General features: G+C 43.1%; 10 protein-coding genes and 1 non-coding gene across 11 annotated transcripts; 6 read left to right on the top strand and 5 right to left on the bottom strand.

Moving 5' to 3' along the window:
• The first annotated feature begins 435 nt into the window (after nt 1-435).
• Nucleotides 436-2,372, top strand: PCT1 (choline-phosphate cytidylyltransferase). The gene has a single exon (XM_018855149.1). It carries the CDS (start codon nt 886-888, stop codon nt 2,242-2,244), a length of 1,359 nt encoding a protein of 452 aa, XP_018709900.1. The 5' UTR covers nt 436-885; the 3' UTR covers nt 2,245-2,372.
• Nucleotides 2,373-2,702: 330 nt separating this feature from the next.
• On the top strand, nt 2,703-3,719 carry METBIDRAFT_46746 (ERMES complex subunit; the record flags this gene model as incomplete). The annotated part of the gene is made up of 1 exon (XM_018858070.1): nt 2,703-3,719. The coding sequence occupies one exon, from the start codon at nt 2,703-2,705 to the stop codon at nt 3,717-3,719; it is 1,017 nt and encodes a 338-aa protein (XP_018709899.1).
• Nucleotides 3,720-4,594: 875 nt separating this feature from the next.
• Nucleotides 4,595-5,888, bottom strand: METBIDRAFT_33542 (serine/threonine protein kinase). The gene has a single exon (XM_018856324.1). The coding sequence runs from the start codon at nt 5,648-5,650 to the stop codon at nt 4,898-4,900; it is 753 nt and encodes a 250-aa protein (XP_018709898.1). The 5' UTR covers nt 5,651-5,888; the 3' UTR covers nt 4,595-4,897.
• A 367-nt stretch (nt 5,889-6,255) lies between these two features.
• Nucleotides 6,256-8,793, top strand: METBIDRAFT_46634 (glucose-induced degradation complex subunit; the record flags this gene model as incomplete). Its single annotated transcript, XM_018858059.1, has 2 exons — nt 6,256-6,663; nt 6,718-8,793. 2 exons carry the CDS (start codon nt 6,256-6,258, stop codon nt 8,791-8,793), a joined length of 2,484 nt encoding a protein of 827 aa, XP_018709897.1.
• A 141-nt stretch (nt 8,794-8,934) lies between these two features.
• METBIDRAFT_13656 (uncharacterized protein) lies at nt 8,935-9,801 on the bottom strand (the record flags this gene model as incomplete). The annotated part of the gene is made up of 1 exon (XM_018854403.1): nt 8,935-9,801. The coding sequence occupies one exon, from the start codon at nt 9,799-9,801 to the stop codon at nt 8,935-8,937; it is 867 nt and encodes a 288-aa protein (XP_018709896.1).
• A 166-nt stretch (nt 9,802-9,967) lies between these two features.
• On the bottom strand, nt 9,968-11,048 carry METBIDRAFT_88991 (membrane insertase; the record flags this gene model as incomplete). Its single annotated transcript, XM_018859294.1, has 2 exons — nt 10,976-11,048; nt 9,968-10,888 (listed from the first exon to the last, which is right to left on the bottom strand). The coding sequence occupies exons 1-2, from the start codon at nt 10,994-10,996 to the stop codon at nt 9,968-9,970; spliced, it is 942 nt and encodes a 313-aa protein (XP_018709895.1). The 5' UTR covers nt 10,997-11,048.
• Nucleotides 11,049-11,757: 709 nt separating this feature from the next.
• On the top strand, nt 11,758-12,096 carry METBIDRAFT_79875 (transcription elongation factor; the record flags this gene model as incomplete). The annotated part of the gene is made up of 1 exon (XM_018859142.1): nt 11,758-12,096. The coding sequence occupies one exon, from the start codon at nt 11,758-11,760 to the stop codon at nt 12,094-12,096; it is 339 nt and encodes a 112-aa protein (XP_018709894.1).
• A 255-nt stretch (nt 12,097-12,351) lies between these two features.
• METBIDRAFT_79874 (uncharacterized protein) lies at nt 12,352-17,394 on the bottom strand (the record flags this gene model as incomplete). Its single annotated transcript, XM_018859141.1, has 3 exons — nt 12,352-12,606; nt 12,688-16,319; nt 16,722-17,394. 3 exons carry the CDS (start codon nt 17,392-17,394, stop codon nt 12,352-12,354), a joined length of 4,560 nt encoding a protein of 1,519 aa, XP_018709893.1.
• Nucleotides 17,395-18,405: 1,011 nt separating this feature from the next.
• TIP1 (transporter) lies at nt 18,406-19,592 on the bottom strand. The gene has a single exon (XM_018856323.1). The coding sequence runs from the start codon at nt 19,477-19,479 to the stop codon at nt 18,736-18,738; it is 744 nt and encodes a 247-aa protein (XP_018709892.1). The 5' UTR covers nt 19,480-19,592; the 3' UTR covers nt 18,406-18,735.
• Nucleotides 19,593-19,757: 165 nt separating this feature from the next.
• On the top strand, nt 19,758-19,850 carry METBIDRAFT_t226. The gene has a single exon. It is a non-coding gene; the product is annotated as a tRNA-Ser (tRNA).
• Nucleotides 19,851-20,139: 289 nt separating this feature from the next.
• Nucleotides 20,140-21,771, top strand: SRP101 (Signal recognition particle receptor subunit alpha; the record flags this gene model as incomplete). Its single annotated transcript, XM_018858081.1, has 1 exon — nt 20,140-21,771. One exon carries the CDS (start codon nt 20,140-20,142, stop codon nt 21,769-21,771), a length of 1,632 nt encoding a protein of 543 aa, XP_018709891.1.
• Nucleotides 21,772-21,883: the final 112 nt, after the last annotated feature.

The raw sequence follows: 21,883 nt of genomic DNA, 5'->3' as shown, positions 1-21,883 counted from the left end.
CACTAGATTGTTGGAGTTAGGAGATGAGAAATCGCGGTGGCTTGATGGTGCGCGGGGCTGATTACCCAGTTGATTGATCAAACAAAAAATGCTAGCCCGCAACTTTGATCAGACAGCCAGCATTTTTAAATGAGGTCTCACTTCACATGATTAAACAAGCGATAATTTTGACCACACACACATTGGTAGTTTGAGCAGCCAAAATGAACTACTTCAAACACAGACTGTGTTATGATAATATCCAACTACATTGCATACAAGGGCTGTTGGTGCCCTTTTGTCTTATCTTTTAGATAATACTGGGTTTCAAGTTAAGGACCATCTTTTGCCAATTATCAAACCCCCTGTTGGCAATATTGAATAATTTCCGCGTGCAGTCGCCTATATGACCCATGTCGCCTATAGAGTCCATCCAGGCGCGAAGGTCACAATTTATCGCATATCCATTTATCGCACGTCCATAATTATAGAGTGTGAGTGAGTATTTTGTTTTTGTTTTTATGTTCTTTCAATTCCAAGCTCTCTTGAATGAAGATTTCTACACTATCTGCGTCGATTTTGAAAACGAATACTGAATTATCTGCCACTTTGTCGTGGGGATTTCAACCAGTCAGGAATTACCCAAAAAAGTGGGTCGCCTGTACATATTCCGCAGGCCCCGTGAGTGTTTGACTCCCTTCGGATTATCGGCAGGTTACTCGCTGACTTGTACTGGCCATTTTCTAAAGTACGTTTTTTGTCTACGAGCGACATTACTCGCCCCAAGTGTGTGTTTTTCTTTGAAACCATGAACAGACCCCTTTTTGGGAGAAGAGCAATTGCCGCGATTGTTAGGGTTTATCGATACGCAATATATTTGCCGCGCTCAGATCAGATCGCTTTTTCATGTGCACCCACGTGACCCCGGGTTTGTTCCCACAAAAATATCATCGACTATTTCCCCAACATATAAGCGATTGCCCGAACATCATGGCAAAGCAGGCAGATGCTGAGGCTTCAGATATTAACAGCCCACTTACCAGAACGCTTTCGGTCGATTTGATCGCGCCGAAGTTAACATCTCTTTTCCGTAAAAGAAAAAGAAGCCATTCCAATATTTCCTCGCCAAACAGATCTGCAGAAAACTCAGAGGACGAAAGCCATGATAACAGCGGCACGGAAGAAGGCTCACACAAAAGACGCAAAGTCAAAACCAAGGAAGAGGAGGAGTTAGAGGCCAGAGAAAAAGAATTGGACGCTGAGCTTCCCGAAGAATACCGCAAGTTCAGGCCCTTGGGCCACAAATTCAACTTGCCTCCCACAGACAGACCGATCCGTATTTATGCAGATGGTGTTTTTGATTTGTTCCATTTAGGGCACATGCGCCAATTGGAGCAAGCCAAGAAATCTTTCGAAAATGTTGAGTTGGTGTGTGGTGTTCCATCAGATAAGGAAACACAAAAACGAAAAGGTTTGACGGTTCTCTCAGACAAACATAGAGTCGAGACTTTAAAACACTGCAAGTGGGTGGATGAAGTGATTGCTGATGCCCCATGGTGTGTCACGCCCAGCTTTTTGATAAAGAATCGCATTGATTATGTGGCCCATGACGATTTACCCTACGCCTCTGCGGACTCTGACGATATCTACAAGCCTATCAAAGAGCGTGGTATGTTCTTGACCACACAAAGAACGGAAGGAATCTCGACCTCTGATATCATCACCAAGATTATTCGTGACTATGACAAGTACCTCATGAGGAATTTTGCCAGAGGCGCAACCAGAAAAGAGTTGAATGTAAGCTGGTTCAAAAAAAACGAGTTGGACTTCAAGAAACACATCAGCGACTTCAGAACTTACTGGATGAGAAACAGAAACAGTTTCAACAACGTTTCGAAAGACTTATACGTGGAGGTACGTGAGTACTTGCGGGGGAGGAAGAGCGAAAACTTACACTCCGGCAATAGCAGTCTTACGCTTGCTAGTGACACTGATGATGCCTCGCGTCCTTCGAGCCCATTGACCGAGTTTGCCTCAAAGTATATTGGCAACAAGAACGATAAGCCTCTCCGATCCATATTGGGCAACTTTAAGGATTGGATTGGTCGTGATGATTCCCACGATGAGGATTCGGCAGGAGACGAGCCTAAGCGTATCACTCGCTCTCGTTCTGCCCCCGGCACCCCCAAGAACGGGATGAAGGAAGACGACCTGAAATCAACACACAAGGCAAACAAAAAGCCAAAGAAACGGAAAGAGTATTAGAAACTTCAAGCGACGATTGTTTTGATGAATGATGTGAACTATTAAAGAATGGGCTTTGCTCTTTTCTCAGTGAGAAAACGGAAAACGGACAACAGGCAAATACATACTTACAAAGGCGAGGAACGGGGAATTGCCTCCCATTTGTTGTGGCTTTTAAATATTATATTCTAAAATTAGCAAGAAAGCGCTATCTTAAGATGAATACTTCCCCAACTTACTTTCTGATAGCTTTGAAATGTCCAAGACTGAGTTAAAAGATGATTTGCAGATTACATTATGCCAGTAACGCGCGCCCTTTGAATTCATACTCGGCCATTATCAAGACATCGCCAGAATCTAAAACCACACCCCCTTTCGCTTCGGGGCCCACGCTTAATCTCTTTTCGTTTGTAATGTCACGTGAAAAATACTTGACTCACCAATGGCTGGCGTCGAAATCTGGACTGGACCAAAACGAAATGCTGAAACTTGGCGGACCAGAGGCAGCTTACTATATACCTGCTTCAGCCAATGGCTGGAGTTTCACCCAAGGCCTCGTGTGTGGCCAACTAAGTGTGGTTGTTCTCGTGTTGACCTTCATCAAATTTTTCGTATTTTCAGAATCCCCCTCGTCGTCAGATGCTGCACGGAAATCTACGAAGCGTGACGCCTCGGGAGTTATTGTGAAGAGAGATCGAAAGGGCAAAACTGAAGGCTCGGAGGACGTTTCGAGTACATCAAAGCTAGAATCCATACTCGAGAAAACATACTATGACGTCAATAACCATAACCCAGAAAGTCTAGATTGGTTCAACGTGCTCGTGGCCCAAACCATTTCGCAGCTTCGTACGGAGGCTTTACTTGCCGATAATATTTACCATTCCTTGAGTGAATTTTTGGAAACCCTGGAGTTGCCTGAGTTTTTGGATCAAATTAAATTGACGGAAATCGATATTGGCGACGATTTTCCGATCTTTTCTAATTGCCGCATCAAACATAATGCAAGCGATTCCGGCCGGTTAGAAGCCAAGATCGATGTCGATTTATCCGATACTCTCACTCTAGGCATTGAAACGCGTCTTCTTCTCAATTATCCAAGACCGCTTACTGCCATTTTACCCGTTCAATTATCGGTCTCTATGGTTCGATTCTCTAGTTGCTTGACAGTTTCTTTGGTTAATACCAATGATGCAGACTTCACCCTGAATTCGAAAGACGATTCGCCAGGAAGTGGCGGTACCGCACTTATGTTCTCATTTTCGCCAGATTACAGACTAGAATTTCAAGTGAAATCTCTCATCGGCTCGAGGGCAAAACTTCAGGATGTGCCAAAAATTTCTGAGCTCATTGAGAATAAACTTCGTGCATGGTTCACAGAAAGATGTATTGAACCACGATTCCAGGTGGTGAAACTCCCCTCGATGTGGCCACGGAGCAAAAACACTCGGGAGCCTGTTCATGCCAATGCAAGCGGAATGGTAGACAAGCTTGAATAAATTCACAAGAGACATTGCTTCAAATGATGAATCATCCTAAAGTCTAGTCCTCTTCGCGATGCAAGTCGATATGGTTTGGAAGAGATGATTTTTGGGTAACCAAACCTCCTTCACCCTCCCATTTTTGGTGGCTATAAATACAATATTGACTGATGGCACTGTATTACATTTAACATATGCTTGAGATGCTGCATGCAAATTATGGAGCCCTGATCATAAGGCCACTTCCCCACTTTGTGGTTCCGTTTACAAGCTGTACTTTTTTGAATCACATGATTCACATCAATCAAGCCTGAAATTTCAATTCTTTTTGCATTACTTACAACATATAGAACGTTCTATTTTTTTGCCAAGATCGTTCGAGCCGTGTCTAGAATCTAAGCCTAAACCTGGTCACGCCCACATTCGCTCATTGTGGATTTTCTTGTTTTATTTTCTTGATGCATCTAAACGATGATTGACTGCCAGGTAGTGAGAAAAAGTTTTTGCTGCTATGGACGGATTCGGCCTGCCAGATACCTTCTTCAAGCTTTTACAAATAAAAGAATCATGCTGTATAATAATATTTATTTATAATTTTTTTTTTCCGGAAGAGAATTCTGAAATTCAACATCTCATCCAAATTTAACCCCTAAGATATTTCTTACTTTTAGACTTAATTCAGTGTTTATATTGCGATTCAGGCAGCATGAATTTAGGTTTGATCAATTGTAATGACTACAATTCCTGAAATAATTCAAGCTGTTTTACCCGCGTCGGGGAAGACTGTTCTGTTCTCACTTAAGGGATTAATTTTTGATATACTTCTTGAATTAATACCATGATCAAATTTGTTTCCTTTCGACTCAGAAAAGAATTTGCTAAGCAATTTAGGTGACACAATCTAACAATGTATTTTTGCGAATACTATGAGCCTTAATTAAGGTATAAAATACCACGAGTCTAGAAAACGATATCACAGTTAGCTAATTGTGGAAAGAAAGAGGTGTTCGATAAGTCTGATCCTGAAGTTCAGAACATGAGGAGATTACTTATTCCTGAATAGTCACGACAGTGATTCTTGATGAAAGGCCCCAATAGTTGTGTTCGAAAAAGACGAAACGGATTTGCTTCACATTTTTACAGAAAATGAGCACTAAGAATCAGCGAGCCTCTATGAAAAACACTTCCGATCTATCCTACCCAAGCATGGACCTCTTTCGTCCTCTCAAACGAACATCTTCTAGCTTTTTCATTGTGTCTTTTAATTTTCCTTTATTAGATTTGGAGAAAGCGCTTTCATATCCCTCGAGTAACCACTTATTGTATGTATCGGAATAGTCTGAATGTGTGCTCAACACAGCTCTTTCCAACACATACAAATCAACAGCTTTGTCCTCTGGCAAGTTTGAATATGAAGAAAGTCCAAAGTCAATAAGATAAGATTTATCGCCTTGTAAAATGATGTTCGATGTCGTTAAATCTCCGTGAATCATATCATGCATGTGGAGCATCCCAATCACAGACCCGGTGGACCTGCAGTAGGATTCAGCTTCACTACCCAAACATTCCCCATTATTTTTCTCCAAATACCACAAGAAGTTCTTCAAAGACGAAACAGATCCATCGTCCAAAACATCGCCTACACTGTTCATCCAGATCACTCCATTTGTAGCATCTAACAGGATCAAATGAGGCGCAGGAACACCTAGTTTGTTGAGCTTCAGCATAAACTTCGCCTCACCCACAGTTCTTGACTTCGTTATCAAGGCGTCAATTTTAGGATGTCTGTATGGTTTTTTGGGACGAAACTTGATAATATATTTGCCCTTTGCATCTAAATATGGATGTGAGGTCGATGAGAGTACAAGCGCTTCAGCACCCTGAGAGACAACAGTCATTGGTATATGGGGCACAGCTTGTTGCACTTGAGCCAAAATCACGTCTGTCATATTGAGATTTGTAAGTGATTCAATGATTAAGAGGAATTAGATGCTCTCAGCCTGATAGTGCGGCGTGCGTGAGCAGCGATGGATGTGAACATTGGACGCGAAGGCCGTGGTTGTGTCTTTATACGGGTGCACCAGCATATAGCAAAGGCGTTAAATAACTTACACCACGCTGTATAAATGTACACTTTATTCCATTCCGTTCCCTTGTACACGGATAATTGATAAAAGGGCTTTTGAAAGCCTTCAACATTTTTTTGTTGTGCTCAAGCCAAAATTCATCATAGAGATCGCTGCTCCATGTGCGAGACAATCTTCAACAACTTTGTCACAGACGCTTAGGAGGCAGTTTGGAACCATTTTCAATACCTAGAATCCAATTTTTCACCGACTAAGATTTTTAAGTACCACCCGTCACTGATTCTAGAGAAGAAAATCACCCCTTCATACTACACTGCCTTGGTCTCAGCTGATCTGAGCTCTGATATCTGCATACATCCAGAAAGCCACGTGACTACTTGGATTCGCAATCTCAGTGACTATCTAATCTGTTTTGCCCCGCAAAACTGGCACCACAGCTCCAGGATTTTCTATTACGTCAAACAAAAATGTCCAGTTCCGAGTTCACATATGTGATACCACCTTATCTTCTCAATTCATGTGTGGGGCAAGAGCTTCACCAAGAATTGTGCTGGCTCGACCCAGACTTGGCTGCAAGAAACTACTTCTCTCCCGAGTCCTCACACTACAGATTCCGCCTGCCACGAGACTTGTCTCAAGATCCCAACTCTTTCTGTGATGATACATATATCAACGAGCTCATACGAAAAAAACTAAGGGAGAAGTTTGCAGCTCTTGGTATCTTGGGATCCTCGTGTCCTGATGAAGTCAAAGACGAATATCTCTTTGAACTCTATGAGATTTTTAAAGATAGACTCATGCCTAACAAAGAGGGCGTCAAATCCCCTGAAGAAGCTTTAAGATCAGGCGATAGAGCGCAAGATTCATATAACACAGTAAATGCCGGGTCTTCGCCGGTGTCAATCGTTTCCGTGGAGCCACATGTCCAGACTCAAGAATCCTTGTTTGATCTTCCTCGATATGGCGAGTTCATTTATAAGAAAGGATACAAAGGCACGAATTCACACTGCTTGGAAGCCAGTCCTCTCGAAATTCTTATTTCGTGGGCTCGCGACAAAAAAGAGAACAAATACTCCTTCTTCCCGTATTTGATGGTCGATGACAAGAACTTTTTTCTTTCCCCATTACCGATGTATTGGACACCATTGTCTGGGGGCAACCACTTAAAAGTTTTGGACGAGCAGTTCAATTTAGAGTCTGACATTGAAAACGGTTATTCGGTTCTCCGTCTTAAACTCTCAAGGGACAACGCGGAACTTGCGGAAAACCAATCAGGGAAAAAGCGGTTCTACAATTTCATTTCGAATAACCAAGTACAGGAGAACACGGGTGTTTATTATTACGAAGTCTCTATCGAGCAAATGGCTGCTAAGAGCACAGATTATGATCCAATAATTCAAGCAAATGATCCATCTCTATCGTCTGGCTCCTCACTATTCTTCAATATGGGTTTCACTAAGCGGACCATAAAGTTCGATAAGATTCCCTCCAGTACAGGCCCACTGTCTGCAACAACTCTGACAATTGATCTCAAAAAAATTCAAGCAGATATTTGTCTGCACAGTCTGAGCCTATGTGGTAGCAAATTAGACGAGGATACGATTACTTTCCTTGGTGCTGAGCCTGGCGTGTCTTTTGAGGGGAGCCTTGCTATAAGCTTTAATAACTCATGTTCCTATGCTTCTATCAAACGAAATGATGGTGATTTTAGAACGTCGTCATTAAACTTGAACAGAAGGTTTTCTCAGTTGAATAGGCACAACCCTGCAGACCAAGAGCTAACCAAATTAGATATTGATGTCCCATTTCATACGTTTTCTCTGTTCGAGACAGAAGATAAAAAATGTTTTCAAACAGACACGGTTGGATTTGGGGTAAACTTCATAGATCGGACCCTATTCATTACCCTCAACGGTGTAATAGTGAAGACCATTATTGAGCTGGATATCACGGCGTCAAATAGATATCAAGACTCTCTATTTGGTCAAGGGGCTGAACTGGGACCCTTGTATCCTATGATAGGATTCAGATTGGCAAATTTCTCAAAACTTGCACCGAACGGAAATATGCCAGAGTCAAAAATTATAACCAACTTTGGGTTGAAGAGCTTTCAGTTCAACATAAATGGTTACATCCAAAAGCTAAAGCTTGGACAGAAAAAGCTTCTCCAGTCAGTCATATATGATGAACTTAATACTGTGTCTGAATCGTCGGATACAGACATTCAAAAATTCGAACTTTCTGTTCGAAATATTCAAGATGATCCAGCCATAATGAATGATTTCATAGGTGGATATCTTATCCAAGAAGGATTTCTAGAAGCATTTGAATCTTTCAAGTCCGACCTTGATGATTTGTTGAGGAATGTTAGTCAAGTTGAAGACGAAGAAATGAGAGAGGCATACAAATCCCATTCTCTTAATAAAATTTTTGCACCGACTAAAGCAGTACAAAGACAGCAACTCAAACAAAAAATCATAGGTCGTCAATTTTCCGAAGCAATCGACATTTTGCAGACTGAGTTCTCACATTTGAGAAAGCTTGAGCTGTTTGTCTTTGAGCTTGAGCTACTGCAATACATAGAGTTGTTGAGATGCTTTTACAACGTGAAATTTGAATCTGACGATGAAGACATTTGCACATCCAAGGATTTAGAGACAAGTTTGTTTGCGAGGGCATTTACTCTTGGTAGAAATCTCTTTGAAAAGTCCGGAGAGACGTCTGCCAGAGCCTTGAAGGAACTTTCGAGTGTTCTACTTCTCAATGACAAAGAAAATCTAAAGGAATTATCGCAAGCTTGCAGACTATTCGAAAGAAACGCAAATGATATCAAAGTTTTAGCTAGCATGATCAATTCCGAAATTCTTGAAGAGCAAGGCTTCAGCAGAGAGTCGAGGTTAGAGAATATGGTGACCTATGTTGAGGAAAACGTGAGCAGACTTAGCTCAGAAAACAAGAATCCTTTTAGTCTCGTCAACTTTGAGAGAGATTACATGGATCTTTAATGGGATGCTAAATTTCCCAAACTGGTATTATTCTTGTATGAATAAAATCTCAGATGAATTTGAAAATCTGAAATGTGCTACTTACTTAAATTTGTTCAGAATCGCCTTACAGTGAATCATTTTTCTTTTTGATGCTGCCAATTATGACCCCAGTGTCTTTCTCTTTTTACCCCCAGATATGCCTTCTCTAGTTGTTGTGCGTTTTTCGGGTATATTTCCGGAAATGTACTTGGAAATGTCTTTAAACGCTTCCGCAGACTCATCACTGATCTCAAATGGAAGCTCCAAATCAGTCAAACGATCAATTCTGTAAAGGTGGTACATTTTTAGGGACCATGATCCTTTCTCCAAGATTGCCGGAGACGAAAGCCTGTCTTGGGCAGACATTTTGGCCAAAACTGGGACAAACTCTTCAACGTATTCCCTTACAGTATATTTGATTGGTTGCAGTGGGCGAAGTGGATCTCTAATGAAATACATGAAACTCTCATCGCTAAAGAATGGAGGAGCAAACTTCGTGACTTCACATAGTAATGAGAGCATTAAACTTGCCGTGGCAGGCCCTACCCCCTTGAGCTGACACAACGCTTTAAGCGAAGCTCTGATGGTAATTTTGTAGTCTTCTGTTGAAATATGAGTCCAATCGTTGGCTCCAGTCAGTTCAATGTAGCTCATAAAAATACTATATCCCTCTCTCGAAAAGTTGAGCACTGACTCAGGACTATTTGATTTGATCAATTTGGGAAGTGACGGGCGGAACTTTCCTTTAGCCAACTTCCAATCCATGAGTAAAACCAATTCGTCTTTTGTCATATATAAACTCTTTTCGCTGTCGTGTCTTTCCTTCAAGAGTCGTGGGAAAGACGTGTTCTTCCATGTGTCTAGTTCACATAGCGTCCACTCATCCCTATTGTATTTTTTTGTAGACTGTTTTGAGAGTTCTTTTGTTATCAACGGATAAAGCTCTGCCGCAGCATTTCTCAAAATGCCTAAAATCCCGGTTGACATCTTGAAAATAAACGTGGAACATCCGCGTCACTGAATGTTTGAGAAACACGCGTTTTGTTGATGCGTGCCCATTTCAATGTAGTGTCTTCAACCTAAAATGATCGTGAATAAATTTTTATGTTCATATGAAGCAGATTGCTCCCGATGTCTATATACATGAGCCAAATTACAAGTGATTAGCCTTGTGGTTCACCACATCAATTGCATTTGGGTTACGTTGTTCCCGAGCGCTCAACCGTGTTTTCGGTGTGAAACTGATCGGAAGCATTAAGTCTAAAAATATGTTCTGAATCAAAGAGAACAATTGTGAGCTGAGCCAGTAGAGTGTGAGCGCACTTGGGGCGTGTAGTGAAACGGCCATGAGAAAAACGACCGCCATGCGAGAAACATTCGCTAAGGAATCCGTGATTGTCGGACGGAATAGCTTGCGTCTAGATGAGGTTTTCAACAAATCAAAAGTCTTGAATGTCCACTCCACATTAAAAAGAGCAATGACCCCCACGGCCATAGGGAATATGTGGAATGGGTCCAGTGTCGTGAGGTCCGCAAACCATAGAGCGCCTTCACTGTATAAGCTTGGATCTAACGGTTTGTTTGCCACCGCATCTAAACTCGACCAGCCGCTCAAGTCTCGAAAGGTCATTGACATACAAACCCATAGCGGTATCTGTGCAAGGGGAAGAAGAAAATTCTTGTAAAGCTGGACGTCGTGCGTCTTGAATAGCTTCTTCTGTCTTTTGCGCACCTCTTTTGTGGATAAGACCATAATTTCTTCGTATCTCATTTTCTTTGCAGGCGTTAGAACCGAAGGAGTGGTTGTATCTGCGGCTTTGGCGGCACTCAGTGCTTTCTTGGCCAAGTTAAACCGAACAGCAGGCCCCGTGGCCGCTATGATAGGTCGAAGACTGTTTTGTTTCTGGATGCGTAGTCTTTGTAGAAGAGCTAGAGGAAACGTCCATACTGCTCTCAACCCAAAGGTTGTTAACGGTATCAAAGCGTACCACGGAAGACCCACGTAAGCATGTAGTTGTTGTAGAGATTCTGTGAGAGTGCTGACTACAAGCGCTGGATCGATGGAGTAGCTTCTCTTGGGTGATAAACCTAGTCCGGAGAATAACGGCTGATGATATATCGGTTTGGATAGTAGACCAATGGTTCCTGAGCGATTGCGCACAATCCTGGCTGCCCGAAACATTGATCTAGTGGTATGATGGCGTGGCTAGAGAGAGATACAAGGTAGATGAACCTCCAAAGACTTTGCAGTGCGATTTCCGCAGCGCCCAAAATCTCTGGAATGAACGAGCGCCTAAGCTGATTCATCGAAGGTTGGATGATTGAAAAAGAACACAATGATCATGACTACCGATGGATCCTAAGGCACCTTGTTTGTATTTACAAAATTATTCATAGGGCGATAAAAATGAAGTATAGTTACATATTAAGGGCCAAGGCAAATCGTCAATGTGCCGGATATTTAGATTCATTTCCGAACAAACCAAATCTTCGTGTACATCTGCAACATAATCCAATTCAGTTGTGGATTATCAGAATTTTAGGACTCAATACAATAGCTTGTGTGAAATCTTTAAGGCCAATTGCTTTTCTTTGGTTTTAAATTTTCAAAACTTGTGTCTCAATTGGGATAATCAAGGCAAAATTTCCTAAAAAAGTCCTAATTAAAATTAACAAAATTACTGAATTTTTTTTTCAGTTGCTTTATTTACAATATTACGACACAGTTCCTCTTTCGGGAAATCTTCTTATGGTACTTATTGACGTCAATCAAAAACAAAGTCGGAAGGTCCCTTGTAGCCTTTAGTTTCGTTCCTTTTCTTGTTTGGACCAAAGGGGACCGAGCCGAACTCTGTTTCTCACGGCGCACGTGACATGGATCACGATGTCAACTTGTAACTGTTCATTCAAGGGTACTCAACTACAAACTTCCCATATAATCAGATGTCATCCAAAACAGAAAGAGCTTGTATGCTCTGTGGAATCATACAGCCTTATAGAAAATTTCTTGAGATAGGATGTCCAAACTGCGAGTCTGTGTTGCATTACGCAGATAATGAGGACGGTCAAATACAAGATTGTACATCGCCATCTTTCGAAGGCTTGGTGGCATTGGGCGATGACAACAAAATTTCATGGGTAGCCAGGTGGCTTCGTATAGATTCCTTTGTCGCTGGCCTTTATGCCGTAAAAGTGAACGGGAAATTGCCTCCTCATATCATAAACGATTTGGAGGAACAAAACATCAGTTACCGACCTCGAGACGGAAGTGCAGAGGATTGAAACTGTCATAAGGACTCATCACAAAGATAGTCTGTATAGAGTATGCACATATTAGCTGGGGATTTAATGTCTTATACTCACAGATGGTGGTGTTGTCACGCCTTCACATTTTTGAGGGGGGAGGAACCACGTAAGCGAAGAAGGAAATTGTGAGCCGAATGTACACTGTGTTTGTCGAAAAAATATACATTAATCAAACAAGAAAAGAAGTAACAGTGAATTTTGCCCGCGAAAGGCGCTTATTCTACTTGAAACCTATATGAGGATCTTGTCAGTCTCAGACTTCAATTTGGCGACCGTAGGAATCTTATTCCACTGACTGCGATCCTCCCAAATTATTTCCATGAGACGGGCAACAAAGTACTCCAATTTCTCAATAGTGAAGCCATTGGTCGCTTTCACCATCGCGTCTTCGAACAAAGTGTCGAGATCATCTGGAAGAATAAGATGGCGATCTGTTTCCACATGATATCCATCTTCGGCTTCGGATTCACTGTCGGTCTCATTTACCTGTTGGTCACTCTCATTTCCTTCGTTCTCACCATTTGCCGGAGGAGTAGAGTTGGGTCCCGTGTTTGGCTTTAAAGCTGCAGAATCAACAAACGACTTATCCCCCGGAGATATTTCTTTGCCCACTAAGTCAAGATTTTCCCGTTCAGTATCTATAGGTAAGTTGCTGTCAGCTTCGCGTGCGCTGATTGATCCATGTTGGTGTGCTGAGTCGTTGACTTCAGCCGTGGAAACGTCTTGGGCGCTCTTACCGTTCAGCTCGAAGCCGCCATTTAAATTCGGGTTTGGTGATATTGGCTTTTGAATTTCATATGACGATTGTGGGTTGTCCTCAATTCTCAACAAAAGCTCTTGTTGTTTTTGCTCAAATTCTTTCTTCAATCTATGGTATTCGGCAAGAAGCTTCTCCTGCTTTTCTACCTCCCTCTCCCTCAATAGCTTGCAAGCTTTAGAAAACTCCGCATTGTTGAAATCTTCAATGCCAAACTGAGCATTGGTGAGCATTTCATTTGCTTTAAGAATCCGTTCCCTATCCCCAGAAGTTATCGCATCCTTAACAATCATACGAATATCCCTCATGAATTGTTTTGCTTCAGAATAAAAACCATTCCAGATACGTTCCTCTATGGTATCCAAGTCCATATTGTAAAAGTGTTTCCCGGTTGCGACTTCCTTGATGGTTTCGGCATGTTCAGGCCCCTCTCCTTTGACATACAAAACCTCGTAAGGAATATGTGGATTTTCCAAAACTGAAGGCTCGAAGAGATGATGGAGAAGAGCATCATCAATAATGGGTTTTTTGAAGCGCTTGTATCTGTTTTTGAAAAGGTCCATAATAGCAGCGAGCTTGAGCTTCAAAATATTTTTAAGCTTTGTGTCTTCATATTCCTGTTGCTTTATCCGCTTTTTGGTCAATGTGGAATTGGTATCGAGGGCTAGCGGCGCAGGTTTGAGCACCTTCAATTTTCTTTTTGGACGGTTTTCTAAATCATTTAAAAACTCGAAGGGTTTCATGAGAAGCGCATTTTTGACGTTGATGAAAAACCGTTTCCTTGATGACGTGGGAGGATTGACCAAATCGACTTTGTTTATACCATTCAGGAATCCAAGGGCAATCTTCATTTCGTGGTCAAGTTCGTTGTGACTTTTTTCAGCAATACCCAATAGCAAAATTCTTTCGTTGCTTCTTAAATTTCGAAGAAGCCCAGCAAGAGTTGCTTTCGCCGAGTGCGGCATTACTTCAAACCATGTGTCAATGTTGGAAATAAAGATAATTGACGGCTGATGACGTCTAGCTTCGGTGAAAGCTTGCACAATACACAGCTCAGGAGTTCTTGTTACGTCACTGAAGATGGTTGCCAAATCCAAGTTCTGAACCTGAAAGCCTTCCAATAAGTTAAGTATAGCAGAACCAAGGTATTGCTGCCCAGCACCTCTTTCACCACATACAAGCAAATGTGGCTTGCAAATCCGAGAATTTTCTAGATTTCTTAAAAATTCATGCTTCGAAAATCCGCCATCTTCATCATTAATCGTAGGATCAAGATACATGGCTTCCTCCAAGTTTGTCATTTTGTTTCGGCCACTTGAACCTACAGAACCTGGAAGCAAGTCATTAAGCTTTCTTGCGACTTCATCAAGAGGTTCCTGCAAGAGAGGTAATAATCTTTCCGGTAAAGGAGAGGAACCTGTAGAAGTAGATCTCGCACTAGAGGGGACTATCTTTTCTATGGCTCTCATAAAGTCTTTTGCCACAACCTTCACCTTTGAAGGTTTAACCATCAATTTTTCGGAAGACTTGTAGATTTGAGGGTATTTCCTCTGTATTGAGTTCAAGGCTGCCTCAGTGCATAAAGCTCTCATATCTGCGCCTCCATATCCTTTTGTCAAACCGGCTATTTTTTCCACAAAGACCAGGGACAAAGGTGGGTTCCAGTGTTTTGTATGAATTTGCAAGATCTGTTTTCTAGCATTGAGATCTGGAAGCGGGAAGTAAAATTCACGATCAAATCTTCCGGGTCTTCTCAATGCTGGATCAACTGAGTCAGGTCTATTGGTAGCTCCTATGACAATAACTTGTCCCCTGTTATCCATTCCATCCATAAGGGCAAGCAAAGTTGACACAATACTGGCATGTATTTGCTCTTGTTTTGAAGAACGTACTGGTGCCAAGCCATCAATTTCATCAAAGAAAATGATGGAGGGCTGCTGATTTTTTGCCTCTTCAAAAAGAAGTCTCAACTGTCTTTCAGCCTCTCCCACCCACTTACTCAAACAATCGGCTCCTTTTCGCATAAAAAATGTGATTTTTCGGGAGGGAGTTGAGCAGCTGGCAGCAAGAGCTCTCGCCATGAGGGTTTTACCAGTACCAGGGGGGCCGTGGAACAAAACACCACGGGGCGGGGTGATGGAGAAGTTTTGATAAAGCTCTGGGTAAAGAAGAGGGAGAGCAACCATTTCTTTCAACTGGTCGATGTAATTGTCCAAGCCTCCTACTGCAGAAAAGTCTATGTTCATGTCAACACCCAAAGGGTCTGTGTCGCTGAGACTATTTTTCTTCTTTTCATTCAACTGAGCACCTCTGATGTTCGTGTTGTTCACAAAGCTACCACCACGAAAGTCGTCTTTTGCCTGAGTGTTGGTGAGTCCTGGTACTTGATTGATAGAGCCCGGCATCCCCTGGTTTCCGGCGATGGGTGCGAAATCTTCATCTGACGAATCTGAGTCATTTCCTAAAGCCATAGATAAATTGGGACCAGATGTCATGCCTGGGATGGGGATGCCTCCAGGTGGGATGTTTTGCCCCATGAGTGATACTACGTCACTACCTCCAAAGGGCCCTGCCGTGGGAAATAAGAGATTTCGGAACTCGGACTTGTTGCCCGGCGGCCTTCTTCCGCGAGAGCGGAACAGCTGTGACGAAGGTTGGGCTGCCGCATACAACTCGTTTTCATTTTCGTTGGTGATGAGAGATGGAATAGTGTAGTCGATTTTTCTCTCCCGTTCGCGGAGCTTGTGTTTTATTGGAGATGCATCGGGGGAGGAGTCATACAAATCATTGATCTCTTGTTGGATGCTGTCATCATCAGCCAAATCATCAGCCCCATCATCGTCATCATGCCCTGCTGCCAGACGTCTTTTTGGTCTCCGTTCCAGAGGTTCAGATCGCAGCCGGTCTCTGCGAGACCGCGATTTTGATCTTCTCATACGAGAACTATTGTGGATGGAGTCGTCTTCTTCGTCAGTAGCAACGAATTGCTTTTCTCGTAGCTTGTTGTATTTCGTGAGAAAATCGGACTCGTCGCCAGAGGGCTCGCTCAAATGTTCATCGTCAGAAACGTCGTCCGCTTTAAAATCGGAGTCTTCGTTCTCCGGGCGTTCGGCACGACGAGCCGCTTTGCGTGCGCGCTTCCTGGAGGGCATGATTTCTTCATCCTCGTCTGAGAAGTTTTCGTCATAATTTCCATCTTTGTTTTCGTTGTCTGGCTCCAGGGGCGCTCCATCTGAAAGGTCTGCCTCGCCCAATTTCGGAGAGTCAACATCTTTGATCTTTGACTCCTGGGAGTCGCGGTCCGAATCTAAATTGTCCTTATCATCGGAATCCTCAGTATAAGATACATGTCTTCTTGCTCTTCTGGGCTGCGGCGAGTTGTCTAGGCCTGAGTTGTTGACGATGTCGTCATCATCATCATCCACGATACGACGCCGCGATCCTGATGCCATTGAATTGTATTTGGCAATATCGTATGAGAAGTGGACAGGATAAATAATGATGGCAGTTGGGGTTGTTTGATGGCCGAGCGGTGGAATCAGTGGACCGGAGAAGTGAGCGCCTTGGAACTATCACGTGATCGTTATCACGTGTGAGAGTCAAAGCGCGGCGAACGCGCCGCGTCCAAAGGTGTAGTGCATTTCCGTCAAAGTGCACTATGATTTAGCTTCTATGTACATGTAGATTGAGTTCTGCTTCAAGTGCCCCACTAACATTCGTTACTTCTTCAATTTTGCCATCACTTTGGAAGAAGCAGCGTTTTTATCAATTGCCCCGTAGTCCAAGTCTGCCCCGAGATGACAGTACGACATCACCCTGCGTTCCTGTGGAATACTCCACTGACCCAAGAACTTCGATGCAAGATCTGGCATAAATGGCGATACGCAAATGGAGGTGACGCGGCCGGCTTCTGCGCATAGATACACGGCGTAACTTGCGAATGTTTGATGCAATTCGCGGTTCGCGTCCGCTGTTGTCGATAAGCTCTGATGGCGCCAAGGCTCACAATGCTGGAAAAATTCGTTACCTAATTCAACAGTTTCCCACCATCTCTGGAGCGCCTTCATTTGCCCATAGTGCCGCATTTCTTTGTTCATATCAGTGTAGAGCGAATTGACACTCTTAGCGAGTTTTTGCCACAATTCCAAAGTTTTGACGGCATACTCTTGAGAGCCTAGCAGGGAAATCACTTGCTCGATATCATCGAAAGTACCTGCTTCTTTCTCTTTTACCGACTGCTCAAGATTGAATTTCTCGCCGCCCACACGCGAGCAAATGTTGGCCCATTTGTTGACCAATGAAGCGTGGCTGTTTTGAATTTCCCTTTCGGAAAATTTGCAGTCGTTTGAAATACTAGCATTCTCCATCAAGTAGAACCGAGTGGGATCTGTACCATAATTTTCGGCCAAGGCAAAAGGATCGACAACATTGCCCAAGCTTTTGCTCATTTTCACCCCCTCGCTCAACCAGTGAGAATGAACAAGAACCTGTTTAGGAAGTTCCGCGCCTGCTGCCATCAAGAATATAGGCCAGTAGACACAGTGGAACCTCGTTATGTCTTTTCCTACAATATGGGTGTCTGCAGGCCAAATGGTATTTCTGCTACTATTGGGATAGCCAGATGCGGTAAGATAATTCACAAGAGCATCAAACCAAACATAAATTTTCTGGGATTGGTCTCCCGGCACAGAAATACCCCATGTGAGCCGGGAAGATGGTCTTGATACAGACAAGTCCTCGAGGTCTTCGCCTCTCAACGAGACAAGCAATTCACGATGCTTCAGCTCCGGAAACACAAAGCTAGGGTTCCCCTCCAAGAATTCGATGAGCCTTGTTTTAAATTGGCTGAGACGAAAAAAATAATTTTCCTCTTCGTGAAAAAACACCTCGTTTCCTGTTTCGATGCTTATTTTTTTAGGCTGTCCGGACTTTTTGTCGATGATTTCCGTTATTTGCGACTCGGGATAAAAAGCTTCATCGCTTATGCTATACCAACCGCTGTGGGAGCCCTTATAGATAAGGCCCTTTGCGAGCATGTCTTCCCAGAAGCTCTGGACTGCAGCAATATGGTCTTGATCAGTGGTTCGTATAAATCGGTCAGCTTGCACTTTGAAAGTCAGAGCGAGAGTTTTGAAGTTCTGGGAAACGCGATCGACAAAAGTTTTAGGGTCAACATGGTCTCTTTCGGCAGCTGCTTGGATCTTGAGGCCATGTTCATCGGTACCTGTGAGAAAGTAAGTCTCATTGGCAGGGTTTAACCGTTCCCATCTGACCTTAGTATCTGCCAAAAGCATAGAGTAGATGTGTCCCAAGTGGGGGCTAGCATTAACATAGAAAATAGGGGTGGTAACATAAAACGGTTTCTTCGCCAGCGACAGACATCTTTGAAATGAACGGTATAGCCCGTGCTTGCCTGGCTTCGGTAGCATGACGATAAATACGATTGTTCGTGTGAGAATGTGTTTCGAGATCTGACATGTAGGAAAAGTAGGTCGGCGAGACACGCTGGTTGAGCGATCTCACAGAATAAAAACTGTCAATCTCAAAAAATAATTAATTGCACAAATTCGTCTTTATTCAAACAAATCAAGTCTTGGTTGATTGAACGAACAATAGACTGCCATATATACATATCCTACGAAACTCATTCGATACAACAATTTCGGTTGCAACGAAATGCGCAAACTCCAAAATCATACTACCCCGCAAATCAGTTGAAGATTGTTCCTTTAGAATGTCCGTCTATAATTTCAGGATCATACTGTTTGTTAGCAGCCTCAACTTTTTATTTAGCAGTCAAAATACGATGTATATGAGGAGTGCATCCCTATGCTTCATGAAGCACATCTCGCCCCTGACTAGGAGGAAATGGGCTTGTTCTCGACAAAGATTGCCATTAACGCAAAGACAAGATAGAAAAGGCATAGCGGGTACGCAATTAACGGACGCACATTGTGGAGCTTTAAAACCGTGACGAACAAGCCAGATGCAGAATAAGTGCACCAGAACACAGCCAAGCCACTTGCAATATATCCAAACATGGAGTCCAAAGAGACAACCAAGCCCAATGCACATATGAATACCAATGGTAATAAGCAGTAGCCAAGAATTGACGCCGACCGTGTCACATCGATCTGCACGTCATTGCTCATGAGCTTGAATAGGTAATGCAAGCTGACAATCCCAAACAAACCCACACCGTACACATAGCCAAACTGAACCTTACCTGATAATAGTAGCAACGTCCCGAAAAGGAGCACAAATAGAATCGGGCCTGCCAAGTCGGAGTCTGCCATGATATCGGGACTGATGTCTCTATTGACAGGGTTCAACACCGCCAATGTTTTCACCTTCATGTGCTGAAAATTTATACCAAGCTCCTCTAAGAGAGGTGGTTCTCCCGAGTAACCAGATGTGCCGAAAGCAGATAAAAGACCTGGGGTCAAGTCCATGCCTCCCATGTCACCACTCACGTCGAAATTGGAAGCAAAGCCTGAATTCATTGTTCCCATATTTGCTGAGTCCATCGCTGGCTGCTGGTATGTATTACCATAGCTTGACTGGTAGAACTGCAAGTTAGGGTCTTGCTGATAGTATGCCATTGTTGGTTGCTAGCTTTGTATCGGATTTCCAGGAGTGGTGTCCACTCGCCATGAAGCACCTGTCGCGTGGCGCACGTGACGCGTTCTTCTGTCCCGCTCAGTTTCAATTTTTTGGGACAGAAAAGAAAAAAAACAGTGATTCAACTCCTTGGAGATCGCCTAAGAGTTTCTGAGTACAAATTAACGTATTTAATTCCACAAAAAAAACACACACTGAAGCATTTGATACAAGAAAACCTAAAAATATAATTGTGTTAAATTCACATCTTTCACAACAGGTTACAGTGGCCGAGTGGTTAAGGCGACACCCTGCTATTCAGCGGTCCAGGTGTTGGGCATTGCCTGCGCAGGTTCGAATCCTGTCTGTGACGTTACATTTTTGCCCACTGTTATGAATGCCTTTTTTACTCAGTTCCTTTTTAGCTTGGTGCGCCAAGCTTGGAAGCTAAGCTCAATCCATTGGTGTCACGTTCATGCTGAACGTTTTCAAACAATTGACTATTTCTAATGCCAACTAGGTCCATGTCTTATCGCCCGGGCTTGAAAAAATGCGAGGCTCAAAATCCGCATGCGGTCAGGCTGCGCTCGACAGGCAAATATCTAGCGTGTACTCAACACTATCTTCATCCACTATAAATATATCCACAGATCTGATACTTAATGTCACAATCTTTAATTGTATTCGAGCCCTCGGGCCGTGTCTTGTACCAACAAAACAATAAGATCTCCCCCTTCAACGACTTGATCTACAGTATAGTTGATGAGTCCTACACTGAGCTAGAACGCAATTTCTACACCGTAAACGGCGGGTCCAGCCACAAGAGATTCTACTGCTTGAAAGTGAAGGAAACATGGGCGGCTATATACTTTGACATGGTGTTCACCTTTGACAGTGAAAAGATCCGACACTCACTTCTGGATGTGCTCCGCACATATTCACAGTTACACGAGGAAGACCTGGAAAAAATGGCGAAATTGATCGATTTTCAGTTCAACAATCTTGTGAAACTCAAAGTCAACTTTCTGGTTCCCGAGAATGAGCCTAATGGTAAGCTTTCCCCTGTCGCTGCAGAAGCGGACACCGTGGCGGAAGCCTTCTCCAAAAAAAAGACACCTGGTGCGAAAGGTAAGAAAATGCGGCGATGGGTCAATGGAGAGTTGGTTGATGTCACGGCAGATGACAAGATCTTAGACTACTCAGAATCCAGGCCATCTGAAGACGATGCTGGGTTTGTTCGTGATGATTTGAAAATAGACCACGAGACTGCCTTCACTCGGGAGAACGATTTAGTCTTGATCAATGAGCTCCATGATGTCTTGGGCAGAGAGGAAGATGAAGACAGTGGCGAGGAGACGACTATGACCACGTCATCGAAACAAGGTTTCTTGTCGAAAATCACGTCCTATTTCGGTTCTTCGGCTGACATCAAAGAGGTCTCCAAAAAGTTTACTGATCAGTTGATTTCCAAGAACATTGCACCCCCCACGGCAAAGGCCATTATTGATCGTATTGAAAGCAAAATTGCATCGAAGACAGTCACCATACCAGTCTTCAAGCAGGTCTTGACCGACGAACTCACAAAGATATTAACACCTAATGTGTCAACAGACTTGCTTTACGACATAAAAAAGAACAAACGTGACAGACCATATGTTATTTCAGTCGTTGGCGTGAATGGAGTGGGCAAGTCAACGAACTTGGCTAAGCTTGCATTCTGGTTTCTCCAAAATAACATGAACGTGCTCATCTGCGCCTGTGATACCTTCAGATCTGGTGCCGTGGAGCAGTTAAAAGTACACGTAAACAACTTGCAACGACTTAATTCAGGCTCATCCAGCGATTCTCGTATTGAATTGTTCGAGAAGGGCTATGGTGGAGGAGATCATGTCGTCACAACAGCAAAACTGGCGATTGCATATGCCTCTTCTTCCAAGTTCGACATTGTGTTGATTGACACTGCTGGAAGAACTCATTCGAACGCGAAACTAATGGCCCCATTGAAAAAGTTTGGTGATGCGGCTGACCCTGATAGGATTATCATGGTCGGGGAGGCTCTTGTGGGCACCGACTCAGTGGAACAAGCTACCAATTTCAACAACGCGTTTGGCAACAGAAGAAGCCTTGATTTTTTTATCATTTCAAAAGTGGATACCGTGGGCGACTTGGTGGGCGCCATGATAAATATGGTCATGGCCACCAGAGTACCTATCTTATTTGTGGGAACCGGCCAGACTTACACAGATATCAAAAAATTGAGTGTAAAGAGAGTTGTTGACATGCTTACTGCGTAATCTAGATTTAGGAAGGGGAGACTATAATGAAAGAAAACCTGTTTTTTGGCCTCTTAATCATTCAAAGATTCGGTATATGTGAGTGCCCAAGACTGGATACTTCTCAAACTCA

This window comes from Metschnikowia bicuspidata, assembly GCF_001664035.1.
Source record: "Metschnikowia bicuspidata var. bicuspidata NRRL YB-4993 chromosome Unknown METBIscaffold_7, whole genome shotgun sequence".
Classification (NCBI taxonomy): Eukaryota; Fungi; Ascomycota; class Pichiomycetes; order Serinales; family Metschnikowiaceae; genus Metschnikowia; species Metschnikowia bicuspidata.
The sequence above is the reverse complement of the archived record's forward strand: the minus strand, read 5'-3'. Positions and strand labels throughout refer to the sequence as shown.